The following is an 18,684-nucleotide window of genomic DNA, read 5'->3' on the forward strand; positions in this document are numbered from 1 at the left end:
TTGTTTGTAGCTTTTATCGATGTTTGAACGATGTTGCAATACTTCTTTTTTTAAAATGGCACAGGATCTAAAAGTTTCTGTAACTCTGGCGATTTCTTTTTTCGGGCTGGTCATTTTGCTTTTATTGTCATTTTGTTTGGTATGTATAATAAAACTTGAATAATTTTGGTTAATAAAAATATTTAACTTTTTCACAATATATTCGGGTTCTTCTGGGGCAGGTTTCATGATCTTTGTGCCAATGACCTTGTTTGCAATTCTAATTATTAGTACCTCGTCAATGACCAGTCTTCAGAGATCAAAATCATTCCACAATAGTGGCATTCTTTCAACGCATCTTTAGAGTGAAGGCTTACAATTTCTTAAAAAGTGTTTTTACCCAGGAACCCTTTACCATGCCCTAGATTCACTTTCTTAGTTTAGCCAATTTTTGTCTTCTTACAAATGTTGTTCTGGCAGGTTTTTGCTAGTTGTGAATATCAAATGGAAAGCTGACCCGGCTTTGCTAGGCAGCTTCCAAATAATCGCCCTTCAGACTTCAGAGGGGGGTTACAGAATTCCACAAATTGGACAAAGTAGAAGAGCTGTAATAAATATTCGAAGAAAATTAGATAAATACTTTACGGCAAGATTAAAGAAAAAAAAGAGCCTGAACTTTTATATTTTATATATGATACATACTGAGTTTAATAGGGGTCCAGTATATTAGCCCCCCCCCCCCACCCCCAACGATTCAACTCTGGAAAATTTTCCTAAATGTAAGTTGAGCAGCCAAAGGGAAATTGAGACAAATAAAAAGGGATGAAGAAAAGCGTATAATTGTACATGAGCCATTATGGAAGAGGAGCGGTGGCTCATTGTGTAGGCGGGGGGGGGGGGGGGGTAGTTGCCTAAAAGAGTGCATTTCAATGCACAAATTGTCTAAAGCTCCATTAGGCTTTAGATAATTATAGGAGTATGGGGGGATGGTAAGAATTAATCTCTCATTTCCCTTCACTTAGACTACGCCTAAATATAGGTGCTGTAATAGTGCTCCTGCCATGGCGACAGTCTTTTTCTATGTAGCATAAAATGTTAAATTCCCAGGTCTACCAGCACAAATACGGAAAAGGTAAGCCGGAGTATCATGAGCCTCACCAGCAAATTTCTGGGGGGCGTGAGCAAATCCTGCAAGGAGATTTGTTTTCTACTATTTTTAATGATAATGTTTCTTTTCCTATTTATATACAATCTTTTAATGTAAGTAGTAATGTTTTCAATTCAAGGTCAAATGGCGGAGCAAAGCACCACTGTTTTACAGGCTCATATTTTTACTTTATATTTGGGCAAACGGGCTAATGGGCGTAAAATCAGTAGAAGATCAGTCTCGGTCGGTAAAAAAATGAAATAAGTTTAAAAACCATATCACCCAAATCAGTTGGTAAAAATGATCAGCTATTTGGTAAAATCCATTGGCCCCCTCCTCGCCCAAACATTTTGACTATTTGCGCCTCTGGTTGGTACCAGACCCATATCACGGGAATTAATTACTCGTACATAATTTCTATTGGCTATACTTCCTCTGTGGCTGCTCAATTTTAGATTTGGGAGAATTTTCTACGGGGGAAGAGAGAGGGAATACGCCTAGTAGGCGTATTACGCCTAGTAGGTTTTATTCCAAAATTAGTTGACTGTGATAATTGAGAAAAACTAAGAAAAGGATGATCTGACCAATGCTGATTTTTGTATTTTTGTTTTAGAGGCTGCAGACGAAAATCGTAAAAATAGTTGACATTTCATACGGCGGAGAGAATGGATTTAATCAAGCCATTGAATTGGCTGCTGATTGTTTAGCCAATGTTAAGTTCATTCAAGAAAAGAAATTGATTAGTAAGTCACTTTGAACTTTTTTTGTCTTTTTTCTATATCCTTCATCTTTTCCAAAACTAATAAAAAACGACTGTTTTAAGAAGTTGTCCACTCTTCAGCCCTGTATTGGTTACAGTGAACTAATGTACCATTAGTACAGGCGGTGCTTGGATTTAAGCATGTAGATAATGTCTGAAACATAACCTACGAATAAATCTACCGAAAATTAATAGAAATGAAGAATGACGGAACTACCAACTTATGATGTATTTATTGTATTGATGAAACTTGTTTAATAATTATTATTTTTTAAACTATATATTTATTAATTTGACAGGAAGTGCAAAATTGGCATTTATTATTGGTGAAAGTCATTTTCGCATTTGGAAATTTACCTTGTCTTAAAAATATGGTGTTTAACTAAAATATCCTGAAAATGGTTTCAAAGACGGTTAATAAATGTCGATTACATAGGTTTTTACTTCAAGGCAAGAAATTCTAAATGTGCAGTATGAATTTGTCATGGAATGGATATCATCCATGAATTTGTAAGGAATGGATATCACCCATGAATTTGTATGGAATGGATATCTTGAAGCTAATCTTTGGCCATAAATTGGCTTAAAGGAGCATATGAATATAGAAAATATTATTGAATTAGACTATGAGTCAAAAGTGTGATTTCAGACTCTAAACTAATATATTCGCTCTTCAGCTATGTCATTTTAATGTGAAACTGGCAGCGGAGACTGTCAGGAGACAGACATAAATAGAAAAAAACGTAATGCATACTCTTGTGAGAATTGGAACCTTACTGACTGCATCCGTATAATGAGTATTGCTCGCTTCGGATAGCAGTTGTATAACGTCTTGCGATTGACCTCAGAACTGAATAGTATTGTTTAACTGGGAGTTGCGAACACGCATCAATTACATAGGTGGATGATAAACCTAACTTTAGGAGACCAAAGTAAATATTTACAGTCATTAGTTCTTGACTGAGCTTCCATTACCTTAGACCTTCGATCCTCCTGTGCCTCCAGAAGCGCTTAGGGCATCCAAGAAGAGTCGCCAGTCATCTCTCATTGCTGCGGCCGCCCAGACAGCTTCCCATTCAGGTTGGATTGAGGTTTGCGAGGTCAGCCCGGTAGCTGCGTCGTAGGGGTATTTTTGGTACGTCCTCTTCTTCTGGTACCACGTGGCTGCCACTGAAGGACGAACTTCGATAGTCGAGTTTCGGGCATGAGGATCACATGACCAAGGTATCTCCACTTCCTATATTTGATCACTTTGGTTACCAGGGGCTGAGATGTCTTCTGTCGTATAGTAGCGTTTGTTAATTTTTGGGACCAGTGGATATTAAGAATGCACTTTAAGCAAATGTTTTCGAACTCGAGAAGTTTCTTTTCAAGTATTTGATCTATGTGCCAAGTTTCAGAACCATATGAAAGCGCTAAGAGGACACTGCTGTTGAGCAGCCTCAGCTTGAGCCTGAGAGAGTACTTCTAGCTGTACAAAATTTGACAGTTTTTTGAAGGAGGCATTAGCATGGCCAACTCTTAGTGTAACTTCTCGGTGAAACGATCCTGAGATGTTGATGGTTCTTACTAAGTATTTGAACTCTACGACTTGCTCTATCGTTCGTTTATTGCATCGTAAGTGGAGTGGAGATCCAGCGTTCGCCATACTTTTGGTTTTGTTGGTATTTATCTTAAGGCCAAAAGGTTCGGCAGCGTCCCTGACTTGGTTAAGGTAATGGTGGAGCTTTTGTTTGCAGGAGTCTAGGAGGCTGATATCATCAGCAAAATCAACATCTCCGAGTCTCTTATTATCCAACTGGATCCCATGTCCATCGCAGGTCCGGAGAATATAATGAATGATAAGAATAAATAGCAGTGGTGATAGCACCCAGCCTTGTTTTATCCCTGTCATGATACGAAAGTAACGGGTACTCCCCTCACTTGTCTTTGCGCAGCATTCTGTGTCTTTGTAGAAGGCTTCCATGATCCGAATGAGCTTATCAGGAATACCGTAGTATTGGAGAACCTTCCAAAGCGTTTGGTGATCTACCGACTCGAAAGCTATCTCGAAGTGTATAAAGACCAAATAAAGCTTATTGCGCCATTCATTCACTTCTTCTAGCAGCATTCTAAGAATAAATACAAGATCAGCGCATGATCTTTAACTAATACCTATAAAAAAGTGTTAATAGTAGCCTGCATTTTTAGCAATGCATACATTTTGCATACATTTTTGTTCAACGCTGGTTGGATTCTGTTAAGGAGTATAGTCACTGATAGTTTGCTAGGTATAGATACAAGGCTGATACCTCTCCAGTTTTCGCAGTTTGCAGCGTCGCCTTCTTTGAACATTTTGACGAGAGTGCTTTTTGTCTAATCTTTAGAAATTCTTTCTGTGCTCCAAATAACAGAGGAAATCGTGTTCCATACAGCTATGCATGAAGTTACTGAGCATATTTGATAATCGCGGCTCAAACTTGGTCTTTACCGGGAGCTTTCCAGACTTCAGCTTCTTAGCTGCCTTTAGTATCTCATCACCAAAGTGTATTTCAATATTAACAGTTATATTGAAAAAGGGCATATCTTGTATTTCCGGAGGATCAGCAAGAGGTTGTCTATTTAAGGGTTTTTTGAAGCGCTTCACCCAGGCTTCGTTCACATTAGTAGGGTCAGTAAGAAGAGGTCCAAACTCATCTTTGACAGGTCCATCTGTCTTTGGACGTTTCATTGGTGATGCGGTACACTGACCGAGCGTCTCCCCGTCTAGCAGGTTCTTCAGCCTTCTGTTCAAGGCTGCGGCGTTTATCAGCACGGACGCTCTTCTTTATAGCCTTATCAAGCATAGCATACTCTAGTTCAAGAGGGTGTCTTGCATCAGGGGAAAGTGTTGAGAAGAGATGTCATCTTGTCAGCCCTCTTCTCGATCAGATCCTACGATTTGACAGAGATCCATTCATCCTTTGGCGACTTTTTCATACCAAGCGTTTTGTAGGCAATATCACTGTAGGTTTTTCTGATAGCAGTCCAAGCTGTCTCTGGACTTTCATCTCGTAGCAGACCCAGGGTTTCAAATCTGTTGGTCAGTTTTAACACAAACCGTGACCGAATTTCTAAGTCACTCAGTTTTTCGCAGTCATAGAGCCATTGCCTAGCTGTCCTCACCTTACTCGGGGCTGACAACTTTACTCTGATTTTTTCTGCATTCAGGCTATGGTCAGAGAAGATATCAGCGCCTCTAAATGCACGCACATCACATAGCGACGTCTGCCACTTTTTACCAATAAGAAAGTGGTCGATCTGTTTTTTTTTTGTGTCCATTAGGTGAAGTCCAGGAGTACTTGTGTATATCTTTATGGGCGAAGAGAGCGCCGCCAACAACCAAGCCGAAGGACTGATCCATTTCAATTAGCATCTCTCCATTTTTGTTTCGTTCTCCGCTACTATGGTTGCACAGGACGTTGACACAGTAATCTTTATCGTTGCCGACCTTTGTATTGAAATCCCCCATGACACACAGAATGTCATGTCTGGGTACATCCTTATGGACAGATGTCAGTTCATTGTAGAACGTCTCTTTCTGATTGTCTTTGGCTTTGTTTTTGAGTGCATAGCACGCAACCGTCGATCGAGCAGTCATAATACGGCCAATCATGGGTTTCCAGCTAATCAGTGATTTTGTCACAGGTTTTGAAATGACTACGGCTACTCCAGCTTCTCGTCGTGTTTCATGGCCGCTGAAGATTATAGTATTTCCACCGCTGAGCAGTTACTTTCCATTTCCCGGCCATCGCACTTCCGAGAAGGCCATGATATCTAGCTGATAGCGGGTCATCTCCTTCTCTAGCTGTTCTACCTTCGACAGCTTTGTTAGCGTCCGAACGTTCCAAAATCTAATTTTTAGTGGTATATTCCCATTCAAAATTCTTGTCCGTTGGGCGGGTGCAGGGGTCGTCGTTGAAAAGGGAATTCCGGTTATATTTTCCTTGGATGTTTCTTTTAGCATAATTTTTTTCCAGGGGCAGATTGCTAAACCACCGCAAAACTCTCCTCCTTTATCCAGGCTTGAGACTGGCTGTAATTACTTACAGGCGGAGCTTTTCATTACCAGGATTTAATTCAGTTTACAGTGATTTTTGTTCCTTGGGTTTGTCTATTTATCTATTTATGCTGCTTTATTGAAGCCTTAGGACGTGTCAGCTATTATTAGGTTTTGTTTTGTATTTTATTTGTTTTATTATTAAGTTTGTTTTCATATTTGTTTACCGGTAGGACAGGCTAAAAACATATTTTATGGAAGAGGTGCACATCGTAAGCTCCATAAGTTGAATTTTGACAAGCTCAAAGAACAAAATAAGTGATGTAAATTACAATACAAGTACACAAAATAAAACAAACTTGGCTGAGTGGGGAGGAGGTGGGGATAAATATTTAAGTATAATGGGATTGGCTTAATTAGAGTATTTTCACAGATTTAAAAGAACAATAAATAAAATGAGCATATTGCCAGTAGGATTTACCAAAAATAGATCGCGGATGTTTGCTTGTATAATCCACTTGAATGTTTGGCTCTTAGCTCAAATGGAGAAACAAAAATACATTAAACCAACTTGTACTAAAAACTATATACTTATCAAGGAGTAAAAGAAATCAAGAAGATAAAGATTGAAAATAAAAAAGGGAGATTAAAATCTATTAAAACTTAAGCTTGTCTAACCTAGAAATCAACCAAAATAAAATAAAATCAAGTATCTGGATTTTGTTTTGTTTTGTAAATTCTACTGGCTTTACTTTTGCTTTCTTGGTCTAACGGTAAAGTAATAATGAGTTTGCAAAACAGCGCTTAGTTCTGGGGTTAGGCGGAAGGTCAAAGTCTATGGGGGGATTCGTTGTGTTTGAATGCAGTTCCTTTGCGAGACCTTAGAAGCGTATTTCTTGTTACGTCCTTAAAGTTTAGCTTTCTCTAAAGGGGCATGGGTAAGGGACTGTACCAGCTTTAATAATTAGTCTCAAAAACTTCTTTTGAGTGGCTTCGATCCGATCAGACAGCTTGTCGTAAAACACGTAATTGCCAAACTGTACAAGCTTACTTAATTGAAATTGGTAAAAAAAATATGAAATTCGGCTCAACACATTTTAATCTATGTCGAAGGTTGAATAGGTAAATGACAGACATTTGACTAGATATCTTGATGGAGGCTATGAGGGAGGGGGGGGCGGGCGGTGGATTTTTACCCTTTTCATTAGTGAGGGAAATCTGTATTGTTACTGCTCTTGATTCTACAGGATTAACAGTGGTATTGGAGCTTGAAGCATCCAGAAGTTGAAAACACTGTTACAGACATTTTCTTTATTTTGATTTATTTCTCATTTTTATTTGTAGATATCTTGAAGGGTTTTCATGCATTTTTGTTTCTGAACAATGACCTTGTCTAAGCTTTGTTTGTTTCCGACCGATCTTTATTTAAACTGTTGAACTAAAATTTTGGGTGGAAAGAAAAGTAGCCAGAGAGGAGGAATTTAGTTGAAATGAAAAGCACTTAAAAATTAACTTTCTGTCCTATTCGAATTTTTGATTTTTTCGAAGAATCGAGGTATTTTTTACTTGTTGGGGAGTTATATTTACCTTCCTCGTTTTTTCTCTTATATATTCGTATGATTATTTCAACCTATTGTTTCTCGTATAAATTTTACAGTTGCCATATAAAACTGTTCAAGATTCCTTCAACTCATTGGGATTAATTGATCATGTTAATTATGGTTGCTTAACTCTATTATTTATTCAGGTCGTTACTTTGATGAAATCAGCTTAGACAGTGGACGCTATTGTTTTGGAGTAAGTCAGACGCTTCGTGCATTGGAAATGGGATCTGTTGAGATTCTAATTTGCTGGGAGAACTTGGATATCACACGATTCCGTTTAAAAGCGGCCGAAGGAGGAGGGACGGAAGAGAAAATTGTCTTTTTAACGCCCGAGCAAGAAAAAGATAAATCCAACTTCACAGACAAAGAAGTAAGGAATTGACTTCTCATGACCTTTTTGATTATACACGAATTTGCGTAACTCTTTTAATTTCTATCTTCACTCCTCCCGCGGTTTCCAATCCCTTTCTTTCCCTGTCGCTCTTTCCTATCCCTCTCCCATTCTTACTTCCTTTCTGTCTTTATCCTGTCTCTTGCTTTCTATCTATTTTTTCTTACCTTTGTCCTCTCTTTCTTCCCTTCCCTTCTCTCTCTCACTCTCTCTCTTTTTTAGACACGTATCCTATTATTAAATTCAAGTGGAGATGATGCCCACACTTTTCTTGATTCTCAACTTTTTTGTTCGACATTGATGACGAATGGCAGGACTAGATAATCAAATCGCCTAATCAAGCTCCATCCCGTCTTCAATAAGATTATGGCAACTGATTTTTGTATTTTTTTGCGTTCAATAGCCAATTGCAATTATTGAATTGCATTCAAAAGCACTTATTGAAGCCTGTTGCAATTAATTATTTGATAATTGCGCTTCAGAGCTAAAAAAGCTGCAATTTGTCCTTTTACAGATAGAAATTTCTTGGAATATTTATCTATGAGTATAAGTTAACAATACTTTTGATTAGTTTCAAAAGTTTTATGGGTTTCCTTTTTTTGTAAGAGCTTCATTTTGATACTCAAACCGCGTTCACCAGAGCATGATAAATTGCACTTATAATAAGTTCTTGTTATCAATTGCAATAAGCTCTTTGTAGAAGGTGGGGCCATTGTTAATCATCAGCTGTTTCAAAATTTCATGCTTAAAGATATTTCATTAATAATATATATTCAAAAATTAATAAAGTATGAGCAAGCTCAAGTTCGCTTTCATCAATGGTTTAATTGGGAAGACTAGAAAAAGGTCTGTGATTTTTCTTAAGGGCTGTATTTTTGCCATTTATTTTTTCAGTTTCAATTTAATTTGTTAATTTTTATCGATAAAACCCAACCCAAAACGTACATTTCCATAGATAAAATGGTAAAGTAAATAAAAGGAAGTATTTACATGTCCTTCAGGGTTTTCAGTGCTCAGGACAGCGTCGGTCCCCAACCCTCCATGACTACCACAATATAAGTAGATCATTGCATATGAAAAATAACCTCGGTTCGGCACCCCTCAGAGACTACGCCCAGAGACAGTCCCCTCCCTTGTGAGACAGCCCACCTCCCTTGTTCTGCTATAGTTACGCCAATGACTAACAAAAGGTAGAATTCCCATTACTATTCGCTTACTCCACTCAACAGCTGGTTTATCACTGTAACAAGATTTACATTTTGCTTGCTAATAGTTAATATGGTATATACGAAGAGGAAAGGGAACTTCAGGTTCTTGGCCTCCAGAATCGTCAGATGGCTGCAATTTTTTCGCAGTATCTTATATTCTTTGAATAGCTCGTCTATTCCTCAAATCTGTGTCCCCTTTCTAAATCTTTGCCTTTCTGAAAGAAAAATCCTCTGGACAGGTCTTTAACTATATAAAAATAAATACATTGGGATCGAGATGCATAAGTAAAATCAATTCAGCAAAAAGACATTACTACAAAACTGAAAGAAGATATTGCACCCTTACTTAAGGGATGGGTTGATGAGAGAGAACTTCCTTAAGTCAGCAAAGGGAAAACCATATCTTGCAATAAAAATAGCTGTCCACAATCCAGTGTAACAAATAGACATAGTTCATCCGGACTTTCTTGAGTAATGGCAAAAAAATACAAGAAAAACAATTAAAGTAAAAGCGATCTGTTACGTGTTATTTAATGGACTGTTTCACAGCAAGAGGGCTATCATATAGTACTCTTACAGATAAATCCCTTGACAAATTATACTGACAAGTATACAGTCTTGGATAGTTCAGGTATTAGCTTTACTTGAATTTTAAAAAATGCAAGGTTTTTGTGAGGCAAATGTGAATTACGCAGTAAAATTGTTTCAGTTATTGGAAAAAATTGATGGATTTACATCTTTGGATACTCTATATTCTCTTTGCCCTGACTCCCAACTCCGATGCATGGTTCCATCACTAGTTTTAAGTTGAACATGGTACATAAGGAGGAATTTCTTCCCATTTTTACTATAATTATCATCATGTTTTGAGCAGTTGACTCTTATTACAGTTTTTGCTATTAGCACGCATATTTTTGTGTGCTAATCTTATAGATTGAGAATTGAATTTATGAAAATTTATTCAATAAAGAAAGAAATGAAATTTGTAGTTAAAGAAACTATGGACTACCGCTTCTGAAAGGTCGTTGACATGGGTGTCGATATAGAAATGATGAATTTGACTTGGTTAATATGTCAAATCATATTTTCTTTCTTTTTGAGCAAATGTTGGTGAAAAAACCTACACGGTTTCCTAGATCTACTTAAATAAATTAACTTCACTAAACCAGTGCTAATTTAAGGGAGTTATTTAAAGAATATAGTTTTGCTAAACGAGAGGGACTGATAGCAAAGTTTAGCACCTCAGATAAAGTTGAGATTAGAATACAAAAATGACGAAATGTTAATAAGAATGAAAAGTTTTAACAGGCAAGTACAGAGAACTGCCTGCCTATGGGTTAGCCTTTAGGTGACTTTTCATTTCGCCGAATTTCGGGCAGTTGCAGTAAGTTGGATTCTTGTTCAAGGACTCTTGTGCTTATATTTTATTACGAAACTTCTGAGGCTTTTCGAAAATGAAATTACGGATTGTGGAATAGGTGTTTTAATGCACTGGTACACATCCTGGTTGATAAGTGTTAAGGGTCAGTCCCGGTCATACTCTAGAACAAGATATGTTTTCCCTAACCAGGACCATGTACAAAAAAGGGAAAAGAAAACTTTTCCAAGATCAAATGACCTCATTAGACCTTTTTCTGGAGTTTCAGTTACATTACGGTTATATTGTAATAATTAGCCAGAATTCAAATGGCCGTGCCTATATTTTATTTGATTCAGATTTGTTTAGTGAAAGTATTCTTTCTTGCTGCTAATAAATTTTAAATTCTTTATGACGAACAATAAAAGCGTGAGGTGGTCGCAGCATGTATAGTCATTTAAGTATTGTTTTTCTTTTTTTAGTGTTCTCTTTTTAGTCCTTGGGGGAGGAAGGTGAAATTTTTCAAAAATAATTTTTCGTATTCAGTGGCATACAATTGTTGCCAAAATGCAACCTATCAGTTTGCTTCACCTTTTATATTGCGATCCAAGAGCACTGGAGGCATGAGACCATTATGCACGTAATATCTATATAGATATTTTGTAATACCTGTACAGGTATTTTTAACATCATCTTCAAACGTTACCTATTCAACTTCGGCAAAAATTGTAATCAACTTTTGCTTTTCAATATTCATACCAGCAATTGAAACTAACAATACTTGTGATTACCTGTACATCAATGCTTGCAGATCGTATTTGCCTCTTGTTCCAAATAGCCCATAGCTATGGTATTACTTGTAAATATATACTTATATACTTTGGAGATTCAAACCCCCTAAACAGTGAAGTTTGATAAAAGTTTAAAGATTGACATAAAGGACGATAGTAAAATGCTTTTGTCAAAAAAGAAAGAAAAAAGTGGGAATACAATGGTTACTAAAACACGCATTTCAAATTAGAAAACTAGCGATTTTTTGTATTTCTTTTGCCAAAATTCAAAACAGACCTAAAATTCTAAAAATCACAAGTCTTGATGTTTTTCTTAACTTCATGCTCTTTTATAAAATACGAACAGAAGTAATTTATGTTTCTATCTTTAGAGTGGCGGAGATTTAGAGATAGTTGATTCAATGCCTCTTTTGGAATGGTTAGCGAACAACTATAAGACATTTGGTGCCACCCTTGAGATAATTACAGATAGAAGCCAAGAAGGGTCACAATTTGTTCGAGGCTTTGGAGGCATTGGTGGTAAGTACAATTTACTAAATTGTTGATCTTCCAATTTTGTTGTCTCCTTCGTTGGAAAAAAAAATTCAAAGAAAGTTGCTGCCTAAAATTTCCTATAAATAGACATCTTGTAGCTTGTTTCTCTGGCTTGACCTGACATTGTTGTGGGCAAATCTTGGTTTGCTATTTTGGGTTATTACAGGTTTTGATGGTGTACTCCGCATTTTTATGTGAACCAAGAGAAGCACTATGGAGTTGTGAAGAAGTCAGCACCTCGAAGATAGAACAAATTCTTTTCTATTACACTATGATTAAGGCGTTAGAATACGTGAATTTTCATTTGAAACATAGAGTCCTCGGACACTTGCTTCAATTCAGCAAGCTTATAGATAAATCCCTTTTTTCTGTTTAATCCCAAATCCTTTTTTTCTGTTTAATCCCAAATCCCTTTTTTCTGTTTAATCCCAAATCCTTTTCTCGTCTCTCTAATCTTTTTTCTCCTATCTTGTTTGCCACACAAGCCACTAATAAACTACTGATTTTTTTTTCTTTTCTTTCTGTAAATGCTTGCCTTTTTCTTGCTGCTTAGAAATTAGAGGCCTTAATGCCCGACTTTCTTTTTGTATCTTGAAAGCCACTGAAAGATTCCTTTTGCTAAGAACTGCTTGCTAATAGCTGTCAAAAACTGAAAGTGTATTTTCAATTCCTCTGCTCCTCTTTGAAACTAATATAATAAAATATAATGCGTTTGAGTCACCTGTATAGTGTTGCTTTCTATCTAGAGATTTAGATGTCAGTACAGATGTTAACGCGATAAAAATTTCAATTATATATTGAATTTCTTCCTTTAATTTTTTGGTTTTATGTTTCAAATATAAGATATCGAAAGTAAATAAACGACTTTAAAAGAAAATACATTTTAAAGTACAGTTTGAAATAGGAGAGGAATAAAAATATCACAGTTAAAGAAACTGTTAAACTGGATATCAAGCGAAAACCTTTGAAATCCGAGATATGAAATTCAACCTTTCGAAGTATGTATGCACGTAGAATGTCGGGGGAGGACAGGTGTGGAATAATTAAAAAAAAAGTTCAGAAAAAGACTGTATATTTGAAAAATGTATATATATATATTTTAGAAAAACCTTTCTAATCTTGAGTTATTTTGGGTGGGATGGGGATTTTGTGAAATTTTCCCGTCCTTACCTACTTTCCTGTTTCGAAAAAGCAATTTTCGTTTAAAATGAATATACTCCGTAGACTGATTAAAGGCTCATTTCACAAGGAATAAGCGTAGAATTAAACATAAATTGTGCATCGAATGTGATGATACAAGCTACAACAGAGTTTATTTTTTATGTGTTGATTTAGTTGTTTAGTTGCTCCCCCTCCATTTACAGGCCACATAGTCTTTTGTGGAGTCAGAGGTATGAATAGTGTTTTGTTGTTTCTTTTTATATGCTGCGACAATAAATTGATTGATCAATGTAAAAAATACATTATTTGAAGATCTAATCACATAACATCTTTTTAAGCTTCAATATGATATCTGTGTTCGACGTTATCTTTCTTCATATTAAGAATATTGCTTTTGTCTATAATTTGTTTTAGTAAATGGCGGTAAAATTATACGGCTATTAATCGATTTATATGGATAAGTGTTTATTTGTACGTGCTCTGAGTGCTGCTAATGGCCTGTGGACTATCGAATTCTATATATATATATATATATATATATATATATATATATATATATATATATATATATATATATATATATATATATATATATATATATATATATATATATATATATATATATATATATATATATATATATATATATATATATATATATATATATATATATATATATATATATATATATATATATATATATATATATATATATATATATATATAATGATTTAATTTGTATGGTTAAAGCTTGTTTTTGGGCACATAACAATAAGCCAACGAATATCAGGTCCCAATGTACTAAGACTTACAACGGTAAATTGTGGTCCCACCTCTGTTTTGTTAAAATGTTTTCCCTCAAAGTGAAACAAAATATTGAACAAAGTGAAACAAAATATTGTACGCGTACAAAATTAAAATATTCCTTGCCGTGATTCTCACAAACATGTCACCATTTTCTTTGAAGGTACATTGTCCCTTGGCATGTACAGAAAAACACAAAAGCATTAACGATAATTGTCTGCAACTATTATCAGTTTTATTTTGATGCAAATAAGTATGTTTTGTATGAAATCCTATATATGAGAGGGACGGATGAATACCTCCAAAATTTCTAGAGTGTGAGCCCCCACACTATGCAAAGTTTTATGTTACGTGGAAAGTCTCTGCAAATATAGTTTGATGTAAACATAGTAAAAATATAGGTTAAATCAAATTAGATATAGAAATCAGGGAAGAATAATGAAAAACCTAAAAATTTTGCCAAAAAAAAAAAAACCGAAAAGGGTATTAAAATAAGCAATGATTTTCTTTTCTTTTAGATAAATCTGTGAAGGCAATACCAAAAGTTTCTAGAATACTATGTATGCACAAAACGTTGTAAAAACCCAATGAAACTCATTTTTTTTTATCTGTGGATAATATGATCTGGACCTATTCATGGAGAATCTAAATCAGTTTGGGTTCCTCAGTACAATTTTGCCGGTATTTGAAGTTTAGCAGAATATATTTCGGTAATCCCTCGTTACTGGAAACCAGTTAACAAGGATTGAACCTAGTTTACTTGGAACTTATTACATAGATTATATACGCTTTGTTTAAAGTTATTATCAGGAAGCCCATTTTTGTTCCTTCAGTGTGACTTGGAATTTTTGAGACTAGCTTTTTTTCCTTAGTATAAGTGATTCAATGGAACTTTTTGTAGATTTACTTAAGTCTTTTTATGTTTCAGGAATAATGCGTTATAAAGTGGACTTACAGGGATTAGAAGACATAGAGAATGGGATGGATGATCTGGATATTGACTTCTATGATTATTAAGTCTATTACAGTGAGACCTCCATGTGATACTTGACGTAGGAAGGCTCCACACGGACTAATCAAAGCTTAATGAACTTCTAGGAATGTCTTGTTCTCAATTTTTTTTTTCATTTTTTTGTCTCAAGTGTAGGATGTATCTGTAAGACAGAATGGGGTCATACGTCTTGTTCGTCCCCGTTAGCCTTGAATGCATACCGTCGTATGCTCTTCCAGGTGATTTGTGACTTGAGGTTTTGGTGAAAACCGTGTGTGCAGCAAAATTAGTGGTTTTCAATATTCTCGTGATTAGCTCTTGTATTATTTATGTCTTCTAGTGAAATCAAAACTTAGAATTTGTCTTTGAAAACTCTCCTGTCCGTTTTGTTTTTGCAAGAAACGAACTTACTACATTTTTTTTTTTTACATAGATTGGTAAATGTTGTTTTCAGCTTTGGGATACACTTGGAAAATTTTCTTTTAAAATAAACATTTTAATATTCGAATGGGGATGATAAATCAAGTACTGAATCAATGTTTCTACAATTTCCACTTTAAAAAGGAAAAGCCATTAGATTTTGTTTTTTTAATTCCTAAATTCGTGGCTAAATTTTCAAAGAAAAAGTTCTAGATAATGTGTGTTTCTGTCTGCAATTGGTGCTAAAAATTATTTTATACACTTTAATTAATTAATAAATTTATTAATTTAAAATACATTTTGAAGCTTGTACCTGACTGGTTCTCTTAACTAAACATTAGATATACTTTAAATAACTGTTTTGTCCGAGGCACCCTTTTTCTAATTATGCTATCATGAATACCTAAACCAAAAGCCCTTAACCTTTTGATGACTCAGGGCCTCTCAGTATGATCTAAGATCTTCTTCATTTTATTGTTGAACTAAGCCCTGTCATTCCTTACAGAATTATGCTAGTTGCCTGTATGACTTTCAAATATGCATCCGGATATCGAGTCCATGTATTCAGGAATCAGATCCCACCACCCCTGCCCCCATATGTGTAATCAAAATCCCTACGGTTAAGAAGCGTCGCTAAAGATCTCCTGATCTAGGCCTAATTCTTTTGAAACTTTTCTTATTCTGAAATCGATGTACTTTTTGCAACGTTTATTTGTCATTTCTCTCTAAATCCTGTCAAATCATGGAGTGCATTTTCCAACCAGAATGCCTCACTGAACGGATGTTAGAACTCATCAAGGCAGGTCTGTCATTCCTTGGGATTTCAGTCCTGAGCTTGAGCTCTTGAGAAAAGTGTTCATATTTACCAATCTCCTTAAAATTTTATTCACAGTGTGATATTATTATTGTTGACCATCTTGAGTTTGTTCTGTTTTTTTTTTTTTCAATTCTTAAACCCTATTTTTCTAAAATAATTCTTGGGTTGCTACTAATTCCTCATTGGCAGCCGTGGATCAAGGTAGTCTTATGTAACAACCTGAACTGAAAAACAAAATCATAAGTAAAAGTGGCAGTGTGTAACCTCAGCCTTAAGGATACAATCCATATATGTTTATGTGTATATTCTATTTATTACCCCCCTCGCCGCATTGAATGTTGATGAAAGTGTTTTGTTTTTTTTGGTTTTTTTACAACTGTTTCGTTATTGTTCTTTATATTTGGCGTCCCTACTTTTTAAAAGAAATTATAAAAAAGGAACTAATATGAGGATAATTGACTATGAATTTTTAAGGCTTAACAGGCAAATAACTTTCTGATTGATTTTTTTTTTCTTTATTTTGCTAAATGTATTCTCTTGTGTAATAATGAAACATTAGTTGCCTCTCTAAGCTATGGAGGGAAAAATAGCAAATTTGAAGTTTAAATAGTGCAAAATTTAGATCTTCTTAATTGTTCCAAGTAGTCTATTTACCAAAAAGAAGATTGACTCTATTTTATTTGTTATTCTATATTCGTAAGCTTATGTAGGGATAACTTTGGGTCTCAGTTACAAGAAAATGCGGGAAACTTGAGGCTCTAATGAGTAAACGATTGATCATTTACTTGTTCAGGTCTCTTTCTTTGTAAATTATTTCTATTTCAAAGGATAATTTTGAATGACAGTGAATACATAAAATAAGGCATCAAATTCCCTCACTAGACAAAACCATAGAATAGTAGCTTTTAAATCATAAGTATTTTTGCAAAACTTACAGACTAATTGGGTGTCAAAATATAATTAGAATGCCATTAATTAATTTCTGCTTAAGAAAATTTTTTATGAACTTGTTATCTTTTCCCCCCTTTTTATGGCTTTTGGATGACATAGATGATTCTTCTAGTTCTCTGAACTGCTTGCGCATATTACATGTCTTTGGGTATATATTAGGTTTGTACCTGCGTGTAGGCGGGCTGTTTACGACTATCTTTGATTAAAGACTAAACTGTCTCCGGATTAGTATTAAGGCATAAGCTTGGTTTAGGGTATGCATAAAGTTTTCTATTATTGGAATATTATATTATTTATAAGTATGTAATAACTTTTGAGCAGTTTCAATTCTGTTTTTATTTCAGTTCAGTGCTGATTTAAATTTATAGTATGACGTTTTTGATTGGCATGTTATTTTTGAGTTTATTAGCTACAAGATAAAAGAAAATAAACTGTTTTGCTGCGCTAATTTATTTTTTGAGTTTTTAGTTCTCTCTTCCTCAAATTCAAGTTTTCTGAAATATATAGGGTATATCATAGGCAGCGCGACAGCACTGCCTAAGTAAAGAGCCAAGTGGGCACAAGTTTTTTTTTGTTTTGTTTTTTTCTTAGACCAGGGCACTTCGTATCGTAGAAGCTTCAAAAAGGGCTCATTCAACTGGAAATTGAGACTGCTAGTCCCCTTTTTGATACTCGAAAGTGATTAGAGGGCAACTAACGCTCCTCCTACGCCCACCATTTCCCCAAAATCATCCAATCAAATCTTGAGATAGCCATTTTGCTCAACGTTGTTGAAAGGTCCGAAACTGATGTATTCGAGGATGACATCCCCCCCACAGCCCTCAGAGCAAGGGTTGTAAGTCATGCCCTGGCGTCTACTAAGGTCTATATGGAAAGGGTTATCGTATAAACTTTGGAGGGGGCTCAGTGGATTGGCAATCAGAAGTTCTAGAGCCTCATTTAAGATTCAGAGGGTGGATACCTCCCCCCCCCACACACACACCTAGTATTCTTCCGAAATGCATCTGTTAGAAATTTTGAGATGGGCATTTTTTGTCATAGAAGCTTCGTAATAGGCTCATTCGATTGGAAATTGAAGGGGCTAGTGCCCCTCTTAATAGTCAAAAGTGATTGGAGGGAACTATCCTCCTCCCACGCCCACCATTTCCCCAATCACATATAATCAAAATCTTGAGATAGCCATTTTGTTCAGTGGAGTTAAAAGGTCCGGAAATAGTGTCTTTGAGGATGACAACTCCCCAGCAGCCCTCAGGGCAAGGGTTGTAAGTTATGTCCTGGGGTATATAAGTTTTTTATAGATAGGGTGGTCTCATACGCTACGGAGGGGCTCATTGGATTGGTAATCAGATTTTCTAATATCCTTTTTAAGATTCAAATACCAACCCCCCACCCGCCCCTACACGTCATATTTTCCCGAAATGCATCTGACAAGACATTTGAGATGGCCATTTGTTGTCGTATAAACTTCAAAAAATGCTCATTCGTTTGAGAATTGAAAGGACCTTTTATAGTAGTCAAAAGGCTTTGGAGGGCAACAAGCCCACTCACACCCATAAATTCCCAGACACACATCTAATCAAAATTTTGAGGTGAAAGGTCTGGAAATTATGTCTGAGGATGACAACCCCTCAGCGCATGGGTTGTAACTTATGCCCCGAGGGCATATAAGAAAGGGTGGCCGTACAAAATTCTGGAGGGGGCTCGTTAGATTGGAAATCAGATGTTCTAGTTCCTTTTTTAAGAGTCAAAGT

The 18,684-nt window shown here is 35.6% G+C and overlaps 1 protein-coding gene across 1 annotated transcript in view; it reads left to right on the plus strand.

Moving 5' to 3' along the window:
• The window catches only part of LOC148951167 (eukaryotic peptide chain release factor subunit 1-like), a 55,433-nt gene extending 38,052 nt beyond the window's left edge, over positions 1–17,381 (plus strand). The window contains exons 6-9 of the mRNA XM_089090692.1: positions 1,740–1,869; positions 7,652–7,878; positions 11,627–11,774; positions 14,683–17,381. Coding sequence (XP_088946818.1) covers positions 1,740–1,869; positions 7,652–7,878; positions 11,627–11,774; positions 14,683–14,771 — 594 coding nt within the window. The 3' untranslated portion in view covers positions 14,772–17,381. The remainder of the gene's footprint in view (positions 1–1,739; positions 1,870–7,651; positions 7,879–11,626; positions 11,775–14,682) is intronic.
• The last annotated feature ends 1,303 nt before the right edge of the window (positions 17,382–18,684 follow it).

Source organism: Artemia sp. Qi Xiang Cuo, chromosome 6 (assembly GCF_049724085.1).
Source record: "Artemia sp. Qi Xiang Cuo chromosome 6, ASM4972408v1, whole genome shotgun sequence".
NCBI classification, from domain to species: domain Eukaryota; kingdom Metazoa; phylum Arthropoda; class Branchiopoda; order Anostraca; family Artemiidae; genus Artemia; species Artemia sp. Qi Xiang Cuo.